At 38.5% G+C, this 19,356-nt stretch overlaps 1 protein-coding gene across 3 annotated transcripts in view; it reads left to right on the forward strand.

The window, feature by feature from the left end:
- Positions 1–19,356, forward strand: part of HHAT (hedgehog acyltransferase) — a 181,966-nt gene that overhangs the window by 28,334 nt on the left and 134,276 nt on the right. For all 3 annotated transcript variants that reach the window (XM_072409814.1, XM_072409815.1, XM_072409816.1), the window contains exons 5-7: positions 3,468–3,662; positions 6,125–6,328; positions 12,791–12,962. In XM_072409814.1, the coding sequence (XP_072265915.1) occupies positions 3,468–3,662; positions 6,125–6,328; positions 12,791–12,962 (571 nt within the window). The remainder of the gene's footprint in view (positions 1–3,467; positions 3,663–6,124; positions 6,329–12,790; positions 12,963–19,356) is intronic.

The raw sequence follows: 19,356 nt of genomic DNA on the forward strand, positions 1-19,356 counted from the left end.
GGGACCTGAACCTGTCTGTATTCTGAATGCACTTATAATTGTGCTAAAAAGCAGGAAGTGATTGCAGTTGTATCTGTAGAGCTTCATACCTTGCAGCTGAAATCACATAAAAAGCAAAAACAAATATAAATCGCAAAGAAAAAGGTTAATTGAAAACAAGAAAACCAATTTCAAAACCTGAACAAGTGGAAGACAAAGTAATTATTACAGGGGCATTATTACAAGGAAAAGAAAGCAGGTTAGTATGCCCCGGAGTTATCATTGCATGTTTAATTTTTGGACTAATCATCTGTGTAGGTATCTTTTTATTTTCTTCTATTCATATATTCTTTAAAGTAATGGAATGACTAGAATAATGGATCATAATGATGGTTTGATGAGCGTTGTGATTAAAGTATTCAGCAGCCTAGTTCCTTTAATAAATTTGAGCAAATCAGGCAGTTGTGCAAATGTTATCTTTCACTTTTTTGTCTTTTTCTATATTTTCTATGCTGAAATCATAAATGGTTTTATTGGATTAAAGTTTATTAGTGGGGGACAACCACACTTTGTCTATAAAAAATAATCCCCCTGGTCTCCTAATTTACCTTTGAACTCCCCCACCTACACTCTGATCACAATATTACAGCTAATCATCCCACTGTCTAAGGCAATGTACACACATTCAATATTTGTCACTGGAAACAATCTTTTCTGATCATTTCCAGCGACAATAGAGTGATAGATAAGTCAATGAGCACTGTACACACAATTCTATCCTGTTTTATGAATAAGGGAGGAGGAGCTGTGCTGTTCTCTCTTGACTTGTATTGTGGTTGTTGGTGGAATCATGAAGACAGATCTTTGAACAATACAGAGCCTGCTGTACACGTCAGATTCTCGTCTTCGGCTAGGTACACACATCAGATGATTCTCGTCTGATAAACCCCTAAGGACGAGAATCTAGGGTATGTACAGCGCTTGTCCGACGTCATTTTGACGACTGTCCTGGCGCATCTATGGATGACGAATGAGGAACGACCGCAATGAAAGTGAAGGGGAGAGAGCGCAGTGGGGTGCTGCTTTGTCTTTACCCTCTCCCCTCTCCATAGAGCAGAACAGCGCTGTATGTGCAGCACTTATTCATGCATTGTGCAGTCTTTTGTTGTTGGAAAGGATGGTGAAAGATCTTTTTCAACAGCAATTATTGCTCATGTGTACCCAACCTTAGACGGGCCCAACTGTTCGTATCAGGTGAGAATTACCTGATGTTGTGTACATCCAAGATAGTAACTAGGATGGCTCTTTGGGATAATAACAAGAGGTGTATATAGGACACAGCACAGTTCTAAATTGCAGACACGATATCAGTTTTTTTGCTTTGATATGTCATAAGAAAATGATTCCAAGTGTATATTAAATGGGGCAAATGATATCAAAAAGGAGAATTTTTTGTTGGAACTTAAGTACACCTTAAGATTTTCATTTAGAATGTGTAAAATGTAACAGCTGACCACTCCTGATGTTTCACCATGGAGAAACCATTACCAGAGGTCTCATATACACATGCAGAATTTTGTTCCATGCATGTGGCTTTAGCCTGAATCCCTGCCTGCTGTTGAACACTCTCCTAATAGACTGGGCTGCCCAGAGGTGAAATGGATGGATCTACAATATCCAATATGTCCAATATGGCCAGACATGGTTGGCATATTTGTATGGGAAAATTATGAATGATAGACTACAAAGAATAGTTCCACTACAATATTACTAATAAAAACCATCTAATAATTCTCACATACACAGAGGAAGTAGTTCAGGAACCAAACAAAATATATTGTATAAAACTTAACAATTTTATTAGGTTAAAAAGTTCCCATAAAAAAGTTTGTTAACAATTCAGAATTATGTGAGTAAGTCTCCACAACCGGTGTCAAGCAGTATTAACCCACATGAGGTAACACGCTTCACGGAAACAATCCGCTTCATCAGACAGACAATCTTACCACATGAACCAAATGTTGCTGTTCACATGGCTAAGGGTATTTAACATCCACTCATTCATTTTAATTTTCCTGGATTAATGAATTATAGTTCTTCAGAATACTAGGTAGTTATCCCTTATGCCAGTAAGAATCCGCTTTCCTATATTCCAAGGAAAGTCGAACTCTCCAATATGTGGCAGTATTATTGAATCCAGGAAGGTAGGAAGACAAAAACACAGCCTTAGCATGCTAACATGCAGATCTGGAGTTTGCAGACAGAATGTTTGCAGGCCAGACATGGTTCCCCTTTTCAATGTAAAGAGAAAGCTTTATACCAGTATATTCTGAGCTATCTGTTGTAGTATGTACAGTCTGGTACTAAAAAGTAAAGAGGCAGGGGAAAAACCAGCAAACACCCATTTAATGCATGCATATACCAGGCCTTAGCAATCCCAAAGGAAGAGAAAAACAAATCAAGCCTGAAACATATCAACCTGTTTTGCTTCCAGCATTGTAGTTTCTTTAAATGTGTTTTACAATGAAGTGTGCTGTCTTGATTGGAGATACACATTAAATTATGTTATTACCACAGGAGACAATAGGGTACTTTATTGCCTAAATCTCTCTGTCAGCAGATAATATCACATAAAATGTTCACTAGCACAGTTTTATGGTGCACGGCTGCAATATCTATGTCAAAATCTATAGCAATATCTATATATAGGTTTCAGAAGCTTTTGTTCCAGGTAGTAAAACTGATATGCAGAACTTATCAATTTGTGTGTGTGTGTTTGTGTATTTATATATATTGTGTGTGTGTATATATATATATATATAGATATTTATATTTTATGTCATTTTAACCTTGGTAGATCATTGGTAAAGCTTAATCATATTCATGAGCTTATTGATATTTAATTATTCACATATTCCTAACAACCTTTAAAATAATATGAAAGAAGGTCTCACTGACCAATTTACCTGTAGGCACTGTGGAGTACTTTATGCTTGAGAGAAGAGACAAGTGAGATGTCATATCACTGCTGTGAGGGTGAGCGGGGCAATCTAACCTGTGGACTCACTTCTAGGATGGGGAAACAAGAAAAGCTGAGCTGGCAAGTCACTGCTGGAAGGGGTGAACAGGTATAGCTAAGTTGGTGAGTGACTACCAGCTGCTAAATCACAACTAGGATGGGGAGCGTAGCTGCCCAGTCACTGCTAGAAAGGAGAGCAGAGCCTCTGAGTTGCTACAAGGGAGATGAGCAGAGCCGGAAAGTAAGGAGAGGGGGTCTTCACAATTTCCTCTAGCATTCTGCACTAGAGACTTTGGTGCTAGCTGTGATGGAGGGGGGTATCGGTGTGACCACTTTATAGTGACACTGCAATTTTGCCTTAATTTGACTTTGCAGCTTTTCACAGATTCCTCTACCTTCTTTGAATGGACCTATTTTTCATTTACAGCATATTTATGTGTTATAGCTAATGAATTGCTTTTCTTTACAGCATCACTTGTGGTTCCTGATGTGTTATGGCATTGCTTCCTGCTGGTGTGTACTGGGAACAAAAGGCCTGGCGACCATTTTCCTGAACACTTTTATATTTTATATGATAGCACAGATAAAGATTCCTCTTCTCATCTGGCTGAGCTCTGCCCTCATGCTTCTGATGTTGCATAATGAGACTGTTGAAAATATCCAGGTAAGCTTCTTTTTGAAAATGCCTTTACTTTAAAAAACAAATTTGTTTTTCCCATCGTAATTCCTTACAAAAAAGAATCTCAGTTTATACTGTGGTAACACCAGTTGATGGCACTGTGTCCTCATGTCAATTGTGTAACAAACTTGCTATCTGAGCTAGACACGCACACACTTTACATACAGGCACAGTGCCATCTACTGGTGGCCAAAATTGTGCACAATAAATTGTGACAACACTGTCTAGCTTTTACCCATCTCCCTGAACTGCATAAATTTAATGCTTGTTTGTCTAGGGGGTAAATAAATAAGTACAAATAAATACCCTAATACTCACGTCAGCTGGCAAATTCCTCTGCTTTTGGACGCTCCTGGGTGGACCGTCAGTGTCAGTCACGGATGACATAATGTGAATGTGAAGTTGGAGAGCTGCAATTAGCTGGGCAAGAGAAGCAGCTTTGAGGAACTAATTGCATGGAAAAGATTAGGTTGATAGCTGATAGTTGACACATTTAGGCCATACAGTATTAGGAGGGACCCAACTGCATAGGTAAATTTAAATTTCCCCGAAGAGGGGTTTTAAACCATAGCATTTTATTAGATGGATTGAGGTTAACATTTCGTGCTGGCTATTCTATGATACAGAATTTCTTCAGTATCTTATCTTATCTTGTACTTTATTTACTGTTTTGCTCTGTTGCACAAGGCAAATTCTTTTTTGGTATTGAATGCCTCGACATTATGTTGTTGAGTTTTATGATACCTTAGAATTCATAGCTCTCCCAATGACGACTAGCAATTCAGACTCTAATGTAGCAGTTTTGCTCCAAACCCTCTTCCGACGTGCTTCTCACGATGAGATTTTTTATTGCTAGTTTGCAATGTTTTGATTACTTGAACAAAACAATTTTGTGTGTGTTTGCTACCTACATTACATAACAACATTTATATGCTACGCTTTTTTATTTTTAGTCTGGGACAGTGATCGCCAAGCTTTTGGACCTCACAGACCACTAAATTTACAGACTCCAAACCGAGCATGTGCAGGGAGTCGTGTGACACTCAAAGGGGAAGAAACTTCCCCACGAGTGACATCATGATGTCAGAACCTGCCCACTCTTCTTTCACAGACACAACCCGCCCACCGCCTTGAGCCTGCGATCCATACAGGGGAAATAGCCTGCGGCTTTGGCAGTACGCCCCCCCCCCCCAGCTGGGTCCTTCTCCTGACCCCACAGAGGGCCGCACTGGCCACAGCCGCGGACCACGAAAATTCTCCTGCGGACCTTGGGAACCGCAGGTCTAGGACTAATTGGAGGAAACCCTGCACTTTACAAGCAGTTTCTACTAAAGGACTCTATAAGGCTTTGTGACCTTGTAAAGTTTATTAGGTGGATCATACCACAATGTATTGTTTGCTTGTTAATATTTAAATACAAATAACGTAAGCCTATCAGGACACCACTCTTTTTCTTTCCTCTTTTAATTTTCTCATATGCAAACAATGGAAAGGCTTTTACATACTTTTTAAGAGAAAAGCAACACCCAAATGTTATGATATTTCTATACCCCAAAAGGTAACTTTTTAAAAAAAGAATATTTGAATGATTTGAATAGAGATGAGAAAGACTTCCAACCCAGAATTTGTTTGGGTGGGAGGAAATTGTAGGTGGGTGGTGGCCCTTCTATTGTGACCAAACTCTTTTCACCCAAAACCAGCCGTGTGGTTACTGAAAAGTGCTGGGTGGTGCACCCAACAGAAATGGGCTGGGGAGAACACTGGACTAGAAACTGATAAAATTCTTTAATACAGCACACATAACAAATGAAGAGATTCACTCTCACCTACTGTCATCCTAAAAAAAAATGTTCATTTCAAAATCTAATATTTTATAGATGACACTAGCTAAAGAGTTAAGAGGAATTCCCCAAAGGTAACACTAATTCCAACAGGCCAAGATAGGATTTCTCATCTTACTACTGTGTCTATGGTATAGGAGGGTAAAGTGGATTTTACACAATGGAAAATTGTGAGCAGGTAGGACTTATATTGCAGGAGGGCAATGTGTCACCTTCAATAAAACATATTTACCTGCCTGTTCGCAATGTTTCGCTAAAAATGCACTGAGCTGCACATGCTCATTTCATTATGTGATGCTGGGATATGCTGGGGTTGAATGAACTACTGTGTACATGCGTGGGAGTTATATCATCCTGTCCTGGTCAATTAAAATGGCTGAAGGTCCGACACCGGGAAGAAAATTGCAATCAGGCATGTAAGCTTATTTTATTACAGGAGAAACATCGCCTGCTTTTTCTGCAATAAAGAACCGTCTTGGTAACAATTTTTTATTTGTATTATTTAGTTGTCTTTTAGGGGACGTATACCACTTGGGGTTATAGACCTGACTATATTAATGTAAAGCTGGAATCACATGAAACTAATGACCTTTTTTTGTGTTGCAGCGCGGCTGGTACGACACTGAAAATGAGTACTATCTTCTGCAGTTTACGCTTACTGTTCGCTGCCTTTTTTACACCAGTTTTTGCCTAGAATACAGTGGGCAACAGGGAGATAACCACACCTTTCCATCAATGCTTGCCTATGTATTTTATTACCCTGTATTCCACAACGGTCCTATTATTCCCTTCAATGAATTCTCTGAACAGGTATGTATCTTTTATAGTTTAGTTTTATATGTGTGTTACTATTTCTGCTTTTACCCCGTTTTATTTTTGAAGGACCCTGGTGACTCCCCCTTAAGGGTCAATTTAATGACGTCACAATATAGCCTAAGTCTTCCAGGTTAAATAATACTTGGTGTCATTTAACCAAAAGACTAAGGGCATCTTGTGGTGGAAAAGAATTACTGCAAGGCATAGCACTAGGAAGGGAGTAGTACAGCAGTCCTGCTCAGGGAACTTTTTAAAAACTTTTTCCCAGAGTTAATTTTGAAATTTAAACCCTGTCTTCAAAGGAAGAGACATGGGGCAGAAGTAATTTACAATTGCCAGATGACTGATATGCTGACCCACTGGTTACTGACCCAAAACAAGTTACAGATTAGGAAGGTCAGAAGGCCTTACCTGCGCTCTTGTTCTAGGCCAGTGGTATTTAAGCCTCAAGATCCACTAGAAAGGTGACAACATTATCAGGAGACCAGCATTGTGAAGTCAGAGATCCTTAATTACATTTTTGTTCCGGGCCAATATTGCAGAGTATTGAAATCACAGGATTAGCAAGAAAGGTAACTAACATTATCAGATGACCAACAATGGTCATCTTTTACTAATAGCAAGTTTTTTTTGTTTGAAGCACACAATAGAATATATATATATATATATATATATATATATATATTTTTTTTTTTTATGTCTTTATTTTTTTGTAAGAATAGTACAGCAACACTGTCTAGCTGAAGTATTTCCCCCTGAGTCAAACTACAAAGACAAAATAGAAAACAAAGAACCAAAACAATAGGGAGACTGAGAACTCCACCAAGTCTGCAGGGAACTGCATGCAATCTATAATGGTTTAAAGAATTTTCACCAAGCTGAAATATTTGTGGAATACAGTTTAAAGGTGGATTTGTGTTTGCCCAGCATTAGTTTTTCCATAGACCCATTAAAATCTATAGAGGCAAATCTTGATTATATTTTTTTTGCATTGTGAAGTTTGACACTGCCTGGTTGGACATGTGCCAATGACAAATAAAAAATAAAGACACAGAGGCAATACAGATAGTGATGAAAAGGTGCAATAAGGAAGACGTTTAGGTCTACAATATTGTTAGCACATAGGATATACCCAGGTTTGTAGCCCACCACTTGCACCACTGCAATCCATTTTATAGCACTTTAGTTCTGTCTGTACATTGTTTTTAATGTTTATTAAATAGATTATGTAAGAAAAGGTCCCCCTTTACATCTTTGTATTGCTTTAAAGTAATAAAAAGCATTTATACACTTTACTGCATGAAGTAAGACATAGTTTGTTGCATTTCCAATAAATTTAAATGCCGTCATGCAATAGCAAACAATCTGTACGACATACCCAAAAGCACATCCCATGCATTGATGTCCTATGATTTTTTAACTATGCTAGCATAAAGTCATTTATTTAAGATATTTTTATGGTTCTAAATACTTTGCTTTAATGGCCCCTTTTTAGCTTTCCTTTTATTCTGCATTATGAGTGTTCGAACCTTGCAAGCTGATGCAGCTCTGCACCTAAATTATAAATGATGTACTTTTTCCAAGTGTGTTGCTATGACAAATAATTTTATATACGTCTCAGATGTGCCATAAATGAGTGTAGGTGTTCTTATCCATGGAGAGAGACATCTTTATGATGTGTCATATTAGAATATATACCGTAGATGCAGCTAGGGGAGGGGACTGGCTAGGCACATAATAAAAGCATTTAAAGGAGAACTGTTTCAATATGTGTAGGCTGCTATTGTTGAGCTGTCCTAAAAATTCAAATTGTCTTTCTAATGTCAATAGATCTATTACTTTTCCACTTTTTTTTCAACATAAGTGTATGCAAAGAATACCTGCATGTTATGTTAGACCACGTAGTTTACTCTCCACCAGCACTGACACATCCATGTTTGATGTCACCTCCATTACCACACTTTTTCTGGACTGTTATCTTTTTAGTTCAGCTGTATGTATACTGAGGTTAAAACATCCTAGCATCTGGTTCATCATTTTATAGATGTCAGGATTTAGGATTTATGTACACATGTCAGATGACTCTTTGTCCGATACTAGCTGTCGGGCTTTGTCTCGAGCTTTGGGAATCTCACTTACTCACTTTTCCCTCAAATCTCACTTTTACAGAGGTCGTCTGACCACCATTCATGGATCTGTATATGGTTCCATCCTGTCCTGACGGATCCATGAACGGCAGACAATGAACGTCCGCAATACCTGTGAAGGGAGGAGAGTGCAGCGGGGTGCCACTCACTCATTCTCCCCCCTCCCGTCTCAATAGAACAGAATGGTGCTGTGCTGCACTAGTTCATTCATCTATCAGTCATTTGTTGCTGGAAATGATCGTGAATGATCCTTTTCAAGGACAATAATTAAGTGTATGCAGCCTTAGTATGAACACTGCACATTTTTCTTTGATTTACCCCTCTGCTCCTCAGTGTAATATTTTAAATAATACAATTCTGATATAAATAAAATGCACAATTCAGTCTATAGTTATTATTATTACGCAGTATTTATATAGTGCCAAGATATTTTGCAGCGCTGTATAAGATCCATTATCATGCCACTAGCTGTCCCTCAAAGAGGCTCACAATCTAATGTCCTTACCATAGTCATACCACAATCTAAGGAAGCCAATTAACCTAACTGCATGTTTTTGGAATGTGGGGGGAAAGCGGAGTACCTGGAGGAAACCCACGCAAACACAGGAACAAAATACAAACTCCATGCAGATAGTGATCTGGCCAGGATTCGAACCTGGGACCATACGACGTAAAGGTCGGAGTGCTAAACACTGATCCATCATGCCTAAGGTTATTTTCATACATTTCAGTTTCACCATATAGAAACTACAACACTTTTTATTTATATTTCTCTTGATTTTGGGGCATCATAATGTTTGGGACAATTGGCTTCACAGGTGTTTGTGATTACTCAGGTCTGTTTCATTGCTTCATTGGTGCAGGGATATAATACCTAGGCTTGCTTCTATAATTTGGAGTCTTTAGTAGCCATTGTTCAACATGAGAAGTTTATCCAATTCAATTAACAGTACAAAATGTAAAAAAAATTAAAACCTGCATATTCAGAACCCTAAGCCCTTGCAAAGCATGGTCCAGTTTGTTCCAGCAAGAAAATCATTTCCTTCCTGTTCCCCCAAGGTAATCACATATTCCCTGGATTCACAATTACTGTTTTTTTTACTCATAAATCTTTTATTTTGTCCATTTATGAATCCATACAGCTACTGAGCTGGGTAGAGCTACTTCCTGAGGGATCTTTTTACACATTTTTACTTACCTTTTTGGGAAGAATTCCTTCTGTATTCTCTCTGTCTACAGACACAAACAGTTCCCCCTTTTCGTCCTGTGCAACGACCTAAAATTAAATTACTTTGCAGCAGGGTCACCCTATTGACCTTTTATATATATGAAAAAGTATTCATTCATTTTAGCTAATCTTTTCTCATATCTGAACTTCTCCATGCCTATTGTCAGTTTAGTTGCCCTTTCCTGTGTTCTCTCCATTTCCACAACATCCTTCTTTGTAAATGGGTTCCTTCTAAAAAGACACGCGCTGGCAAGATTCGTTTGGGGTACCACAAATGAATGGCAACCCACTGCACCAAAATGTGGAGTGTGCTGCATTAACAAATTTTCACATACACAAAGAAGTGCATTGCTATAATGCACGTGTGGGAACAAGCCCTTAATCCTTAACCCTGGTATCATTTAATAATATGTAAAAATGAAAGGGTCACAACAATGCAACTTGGGGTATACAACTAAGAAACTTGGATAATTTAGGGCAACCTTTTTAACATATAGGAACCTTTGAAATAACTTTCAGGTCTTGGGAGACCCCTTCTGTTATTACTTTATACAGAACTAACAGTATATTAGTGTGGTGATCAGTGGAAGAATTCCTCTTTTATTGCTAGCCATTGGGAAGAATATCACCCTTACAGATCGCCAAAAAGATCATTGGTGTCATAAAACTGACCTGAGTGTTACAAATTGCTTATTGTTCAAGGAACCCCAAGCAACCTCAAGAAGAACCCTGGTTGAGAAACTCTGATTTCGAGTACAAATCAATCAATAAATTGCTAGTTGAAAGTAGAAAGAGATTTTTGGAAGAAAATATGTGTAAAGGGTTTAACGTTTTACAAAAATGAAGGCCATATGTAGTTCAATACCATGTAAATGTCAAGTTGTTATGTACAGATATATTATTTTTTAAATAAACTCTTCTGTTTTCTAAGGTGTAAAGTTCATGTTTGAGTGGCCCATTGCTTGATATATGAAGGGTTACTTGGGTGCAGTGGTCCTGTGCCATTGAATTCTGGTCACATACGCTGTATGGCCTTTTGCCGACGTGCATCCTTTTCCAGTCAGAGAGGCTTGCATATTAATGATGTTATATGTTTTGATCCCTGAACAAGTGTTTACATAGAAAAGAATTAAAATGTCACTGGCGCTGTTAATGAAGGTTATTACTTGTCTGTGCTGCATCTGCTTAAAGAGAATCTCTCTGTGTTCGCTGTTTGCCTGCCGCTGTCTTTGTTCATATATTATAGTTAGATATGTTAATTTTGTTGGTTCTGAGCTTTAGATGGATGTTCCCTCAAACCGTATCCAATAATTAGAATTTGCATGTGCAGAGTTTACTGGGGATTTGATTTATACCGTTTGAACTTTAAGGTGAAAAGCCACATTAAAGATCAACATTCCTCTAATGAATTCTAATATGTTAAGGCTTATGTGAACTTCTTGATTAAAAAGAAAACTATAATGTGGTATGAAGTGATGTTTATATAAAACAAAATTCTATAACGTTTCCTAAAATGTACTTTAATCCAGCAGTCATGTGATCACAGAGCTGTACTCTGGTGCCGTATGTGCAGGGTGCACGGTGTGCATAGATAGGCAGACATCAGACATTTTTTGCATGAGTAATAGGAACATATGAGGAATAAAATGTAGTGTTCTCCTCAGAACTTTTTTATAAGCTGGATGGGAAGAAGCTGTAGGTAGGTGGCAGCCCTGGTATTGTGACCCAACTGCTCAGTAACCACCCAAAAACCGCTGGGTGGTTACTGAAAAGTGATGGGTGCTGCGCCCAGCTAAAAGGGGCTGTGGAGAACACTAATATATAATAATATACCTATTGTTCTGTTTCAAAGACACTAGAGAATTTGCAGTCTAGGGTTATAGACAAAACTAATAAGTATCCCAGTATACAAAAAAATTTCAATCGATATATTTTCAGATGATCATCAGCATGGCAAATCTAGTCTTCTTAGCTGGGCATTTCTTTTTTTCTGAATTATCACAATTTCTCTATAACATGTTCAGAATGCCAAGGGAGCTGGCAAAATCAATTAATGATTCAAAATAAACTGAAGGAAAAATTTTGTGGACTTTGAGGAACTAAGGAATACAGTCCCAAAGACTTGTCTATCAAGGTAAACCATAGACAATGGGACACCAGATCCCCAACTTACTTTATAAGCATATGATCCAATAGGCTCTTAAAATGACCATCAATAAAACAAAACCATCATTAAAACAAAAAATACCACTTACCCTTATTCTGCAGAACCTTGATCTCCATACCTGGCCTCTATTTGGTCCTGCGCCATACTAGAATCCTCCTTCGTCGTGTTGGGGAGGATCCACCCAATTTCGCACTGCACAGGTGCAAGATCAGGTGTTGTAACCTTTTGCAATTGTTAAAAGAAGTGCCAATCTCCTTTGACACTGTGCATGGGTTTCAACCCTTTTATATAAAGTAAAAATTTTGGTGATAGGTCCAAGTATAGGGTATGTAAAACTACAAATATTAATTCAGTAAAATAAAACAGTAACTTACTGTCCACTTATTCCAAAGATGTGATTCTTTTCTTGCTTCTCTTTTACTTACTGATTCCTGGAAGGTTGATGTCACAGTTGAAGACGGTAGAACTGTACATGCAAATCTCCCATTGTACAGCAAGGGCACCTTAAGAAGTTGCCTGGATATGCAGGGAAACATCCTTAGCATTGCAGATCAAAGCCAAATTATTGTAACTAACTATTGCTAGCTAGATGTAAAACCCTTCAAACTTTAAATGTTCAGTTTAAAGACTTCCTTTAGACGAGAAGAAACTATACCATTAGCAGTTCGTGACGATTAGGTATTGGTGTACAAAATGAGATTACTAGAAACCTCTGTAGGAGGGATTAAGTATTTTATGATTTATCATCTCATGGGTAAGGTGTTAGCAATTCTAAAATGAAAAACCTAAGCTCCAGATGGGTGGATTATGTTTTATGTGTACATTTACATTCTTGTTTAACTTGAGCATCCCTTTAAAATGACCTTGTGAAACCAACATTGACTATCAAAATCTACTATTGTGTTTTATTTTAGATGCAGAAACAAGTTACAGAAAACAAGAACATTCCATATGTTGCATTGTTTGCAGACGTGTTACGTTTTATTCTGTGGTGGTGCCTAGCAGAGCTGATGATTCATTTAATGTATATGCATGCGGTGTATAGCCATTACCCTGTTCTTGAAGAAGCCTCATACTGGACGCTTGGTGAGTAAGATTAGTTAATTCAGCTGCCAAAAGATAAAATAAAGGAGACCTTATGTAAGAGAACCATGGAGGCTGCCATTGGCTAATTCTTTTTCTGCAAATGCCAAATGCTGGCCATGATGTTGACTGTTTTGCTTACACACTAAACCTCCACATGCATGCAGGTAGAAACTTCCTGATCTTCATTCCTGCTCCAAATACAAAAACCCAATTACCAGGAAGCCAAATATGTACATTTTTTTTTTAAAAAAAAGGGCATCCCCCTTTTTTATCTTGGTTTGCTAAGTACTTTTTCTCCTTCTGGTTAGTTCTTTAAAGGACTCCACAAACAATGACTTAGTTTTCTAGCAATGGCAATTCGCTGAACATAGGGGTAAGTGGCTGAAGAGAGAAGGCCATGATTTTGGCAGAAGATCTTCATTCAATGAAGTTTATCATTGCTATTTTTTTTAGTTATTTTTGCGTTAGGCCCAATCAAACTTTCAGATATCTACATTCCAGATTAAATGTCCTGTATATTTTCTTTTTAGAGCAACAAAACCTTGACTAGAAATGCCTATCCCCTGTCACTATAGTGCAGATGGGCCCTTTCTTGCTGTGTAAAACAATAGTTTCTCTGCAGAGGCCCAACTTGCCTTCTACGGATTAAAAGCCAGAGTTCTTCTATCAGCGTGTTGGCTAGGCTTTGAATTGCAGAGATTTTGGTCTTACTCAAGAGAATCTTTAGAGAGATCAATGTTTCCATACAGAAAGCAATGATTTTACTTCCTGATGCTAAAATTGGCCCTTGCCATTGAAATGTGCCTCAATTACTTACTGATGTTACCAAATTAAAAAAAAACAAAAAAAAAAAACAGTGGGCCAATTTTTTTAAACTCTCCAAGGCACCAAGGCTCCATTGGGTCTGGTTTTTTAAAGCTCTCGAACGCTGGAGAGGATACACTTTCATCAGTGAAGCTGGGTTCTCCAGCAAACCTGGAATAGATCTGGTCCAGGATTGAAAACAATTGCTAATAAAAAGCAAATTACTTTTAAGGAATCCATTCCAGGTTTGCTGGATCACCCAGGTTAACTGACTAAAGTGTATCTTCTCTAGCCTTTGATAATTTTATTAAATCAGTCCCATTGTATGAACTAAATATACCACTACCTACCTCAGGTGCAACTGACGTGTATATGCAAAATGTGGTACCTGTAGTATATTTATATCCTATAGTAGTGTAGGGGATTAGCATTAGCTAGAAAAGGAGGTAAATTTGTTTTTTTTTAAAGTTTTGTTTTTTTGGTTACACTGGAGCTCTTCTTAACATACTGTGCCCCATGTAATAAACAATGTATTGATGATCCTTTGTGCCAGAATTTAATTTTGAGACTAGTGAAATGGAAACAGAAATCTAGTTTCTCTAAAATTATTAAGGAAAAGTGGCTGATTATTGTGTCTGTAAAAGTAATGTGGCCGTACAGTTCACTTACAGGAGTACTCAATCAACAGCTGTGACTTTTAAACACTGGCTGCTGTGCTGACATCTCAACCTAAAATATGCAACACTGATTAATGCTGGAATCACTCAACAAAAGAGCTGTAAAAAGATAAATCACCAGCATTTCATATTGTTGTGATCATTTCTGCTTAGCAAGTAAAACCTGAGCCTGGGACAATGTTAGATGAATATATTAAAGCTAAACTTTTACACTTTACATTGGCTTAATATTTGAGTAACTTTACCCTAACTAACTTTAAACATCTTTCCTGAAATTTCTTATTGATGCTCATTTTGTATCCTCTAAGCTGTAGTTCTGGCCATTCTCTGCTTTATAGAGTCTTGTATGAGCCACCAGTGCTGGTGCTAGATCGGGGCATAGGAATGCCTTGGTCTGAGTACTATTTAAATATCAAGACTAAATGAATTGTCATACCCAGGGATTGGGACAAAATATATAACACTGATAGAGGTGCTTCCAATGGTCAAATGTTGATTAATGTGATTTAATTTGCTTCTGAAGCTCCATTAAAAGTGTTAGTTTGATATGGGCTTAATTTTCTGATTTAAAGTTTGATTATGCTTTTATTCTTTTACTTAAAGCCCCTCTAAAATTGCCCTAAAGCCCATCTATGACAGACCTGTCAATAGAGTAACAGTTCTATTCATTGTGAAGTGAAATTTCACAGCAGCCTTTGAAGAGTGGAAAAGTAATCCACCAGCAGGATCAATAGGTAATCAGAATTATGATACTGGTTGGATATAAAAAAGCAAAACCTGCTGTGTTATCCTGGTGTTTCTTTTCCTTAAAGTTCTACTTTACCTTTTCTTTTGTGAAATTGCGCTTCATGTTTTCCAAAACATTCATTGCTTTATGTTGGCAGAAACCTGAGGGCCATGAGCAGCATCACAGGTGTCCTGTGGGAAAAGGAAGAAGTATGTCTGACCAGGTCAGTTAGAGAGGGAATGTTACCACTCAGCCCATCCTCAAGCATCCTCAACCTCCCTTTAGGTGTGCAGAGAAGAGTCTTTCTTCATCCCCTGCACATACTCTGAAGCTGTACACAATGGGATTTCAGAGTATGTGCAGCAGCCTAGTTCCTGGTTCTAATCATGTGCTGCTATTGGCTGCTATTCTTATATATACCTTGCTTTTTCCAGGCTTTAGTTGCTGGATCCTCAGCCTTGCTACTAGAGACTTGCTTAGCTATACTCTGCCACATTTAGCCTTTTCAATTCCTGACCTCGACTACGCTTGCCTGGCGCCTGGACCTTGACTATGCTTGCCCTGACCTGTGCCTGGACCTCGACTACTTTTGCCCTGACATGTCTGACCTCGACTACGCTTGCTCCCCACCTGGACTTCGACTACTCCTGCCCTGCCCTGACCTGTGCCTGGACTATGCTTCCCTGCTGATAGCCTCTCGCTAGCATCCTACCCAATACCTGATGTTGGCTGTCCCTACACTGAGCCCTCTGTTTCACTCTTGCCTGGTGGGTAGAGCCTAGGGCCCGCAACCTGGGGTTCTCTCTGCAGCAAAGTAGTCCAATGGCCACTATGGGCCCTGTAATCCCGCGTCACCTGCCAGAGGAAGCAGCCCTGACAGGGTAGCAATGTGGTGAGACACTGTCATAACTGTTATGATGAAGCTGTGCAAATTAGGGCAAATAGTTTGATGATTATCTGTGACTTCATAGGGGCTTTAAACCTTTTGACTCAATCTTTCTTCATATACAAAATCTGAAAAAGGAACAGCAGTATACGTAGGTTTGTTCCTCCAAGTAATACCAGAGAAGGGAATTAGGTAAACTTGAGCAGCAGGCTGCAGGATAATGGGAGATGATTCTGAGGACAGAGAAGTGTAATGTATAGTTACTGATAGATAGAGAAGAGATGTTCTGATTCTAATGCCAGATAAATAGCCTGCGGCTCTCAGCATACTTAATCAACCTTCCTTCTACTTCCAGTATGTAACATAGTAGGACAAAGGCTTCATAAGGGTCAAAGTTTGAGTGTATCCTTTTTTAATTGTTAATTTGTTCAAAAACTTTCTAAACACTTAATACACTAGGACAGACTTTGTTAACCTTTTTACATAAATGAACCCTTGAAGTAACTTTCAGATTTTCAGGGAACCACTGTTCAATGGCCATAGTGGCCATTGGACTACATACTTTGTTATAATTACTATATCCACAGCTCACAGTACATTAATGTGGTGGTCAGTGGAAAGGATGCCTCCTACTTTGCTGACCAGTGGGAAGAATGCCACCTTTACAGCCAAAAAGATCATTGGTGACAGGTAAACTGGCCTAAGAGGCACAAATTGCTTATTGCTCCCCTAACAACCTGTGGAAAAACCTTCGGGTTCCATGTCAACCTGGTTGAGAAAAACTGCACTAGGAGATAAATGACTGCAAGCAATTCTAAAACACTATCAGAGTCAGTAAACTTGTCATTAAACTCACAGGTAAAATAACTAACTAATGATATTATAGCCTTTACTATTGTTGATTAAATGACATTTCACCATGCCCTGATCAGACAAAGAACACAATATTTAGTGTACAAGACCTAGTCTCTACTAATTTATTCATGCTCCAAACACACACATTTGAAGTATTTAATACACGTGCTTTTGGAAGCATCCTAAACAAACTGCAAATGCTCTCTTTTGAAAGCAACTGGGCAGTATACATGACTGCTTCAAATTTGCTTTGCTTCTATTTTAATGCAGCATGTTGTTTTGCTTTGTGCCAAAGCTGCATTGCCCTGTGATTTTCTGAAATTAGGGCTAAAGCCATACAGCCTGAAGCTTGCTCAAAGCTAGTGAATTTCAGGCCTAGGGGGTATTTTGAGGAGAGCAAGAGAATGCAGCATACTTCTTTGAAAATGAAGCAAAGCAAAGCTGATGCATCAGTGGAGACTGCCGTATTGAATTTTAATGGAAACTTTTGCAGAGCATTACAGAAGCTTCAACAGCATGTGTTGGAAGCAAAATCAGAGCATTAGAGACCAGGCAGGTCACCACTGTAGAGAGGAAATGACAGGGAGCTGTACATAGCTTTCTGAAAACAGGAACCTTTGGTAATTCCCACATGTGATGCTGAGCCTGCTTGACCTAAAGTGGACCTAAAGTCAAAATTTTTACTTTACATAAAAGAATAGACAACCCTTTTATATAAGTGCAACACTCTTTAAAAAATAAAAGATTGCAGCACCGCCCCTTTCTGTCTTGATTGATGCGGCGATCAAAACAGAATGGGTGCGCCGAGTCTCCTGTATAGGTTTCCTGGAAAAGCTCTCGCTGCTTCTTCTGAGCATGCTCAGTCCCTATCTGCACCTGATCTTGCGCCTGCACATGTGCGGGATCGGGTAACGTACGAAGGATAACGCAGAAGAAAACTGGAGAAGATGGCGACTTCCCCTTTGAGTGACTACCGGCTCCGGTCCGGAACAGGTAATTTTAGTGGTCTGTGGGTCTGAAAAGGTTGACGACCACTGGGCTAGATAATGCTTGATATCTATTAGCTAGGAAACTAGGTGGGCTATATCTGTCTTTCTGCATCTTCTAATACACACTGTGAGGACCTTAAAGTGTGCAGTTAAATCTGAATGTTTTTTCAGTGCGCCAGTGGAAGCAGGGGATAGATACCAATATTTCCCCAGGGAGGCAGAAATGATAAGGAAAAAAGATCTTTACTTTTATTTCCTTTTAGAGTGTAGTAGTAAATAAGTTAGACCATAAACTTTTCAGGGTTGTAGATTCTGGGTTTCCTATTATAATGTTTCTACTGCAAATTAAAGACATATAAACATTAAATGGCTACATTTAGCAGTTTCAGGAGCTGCCACTCTCAAAACAATACAAAAATTTCCAATAGAAAGCTATTCTTTTAAAAGGATGTGGATACATCTAGTATTCCTTTTTAGCTTCTAACCTCTTCTGATTCTGCAGTTTCCAACTGCTTGTTGCTTAGCAACATCTTCTCTGGTACTTTTATCCATCTTACACAACTTGTAGAATTTCACAGTCAGAGAGGTCTGACCCTGCTTCGCTGATTTCTTATTTTTAAATATTCACCTTGTTGGTCTGTAATTGACAGGTTAAGCCACCAGTAATGATCTGGGTCTTAAAGCTACTATTGATTGCATTGCCTTTTTATTACTTTCTTTCTTTGTTGAATTTTACAGACCCCAAAATATCCAAATATTGATATTGATTTTTCATTGTGATGTTTGCTCTAAATTTAGCAGCAAAACTTGTCTGTGCTGTTCTGTCACCGAACACTCATGTGAATTTTAAAAGTAGCTGAAAGTAGCTTTCTACTAGACTGATGTGCTATAAAAAAAAATACCTTCAGAATCAAAAGTCACCTTCCACTGTTTTGAGAATAATAACAGATTGTTTGACTTCTATGGTGCACTAGTCAATAAAAGAAGTCAAAGAGAAGAAATGGTGCCTAGGCAGGAAAATTAGAATAACATAATGCACATTTTTGAGTTGGGAGATGTATATTGCTATTTTAAAGCAGAACTAAAATTCCACTTTTAAGAATACGTAATCAAGCAGGTCATTATTGCAGAAGAGGACAGGTGATGTCCCGGATTCTTCTGCATGTTTAGGGAATGAACGCACTCCTACCCAGCCAATAAAGATTGCCAAAGATTATGTCCTGAGAGAGGAGAAAGAATATAGTGGCACCCTGCGAAGGAATGGGGACAGGTGAGTAGGTGGGTCTAGTTCAGCTTTAAACACATTTGTCTTTAACTAAACAACCACTTGGTCAACCTGGTTAATATGATCTACTTCCATGGTTCCACTTCCTATACTCCTCCAGCTTTTGTACACAATGGGCCTGATTTATTAAAGTTCTCCAAGGCTAGAAAGAATATGTTTTTATCAGTGAAA

Source organism: Pyxicephalus adspersus, chromosome 4 (assembly GCF_032062135.1).
Source record: "Pyxicephalus adspersus chromosome 4, UCB_Pads_2.0, whole genome shotgun sequence".
NCBI classification, from domain to species: domain Eukaryota; kingdom Metazoa; phylum Chordata; class Amphibia; order Anura; family Pyxicephalidae; genus Pyxicephalus; species Pyxicephalus adspersus.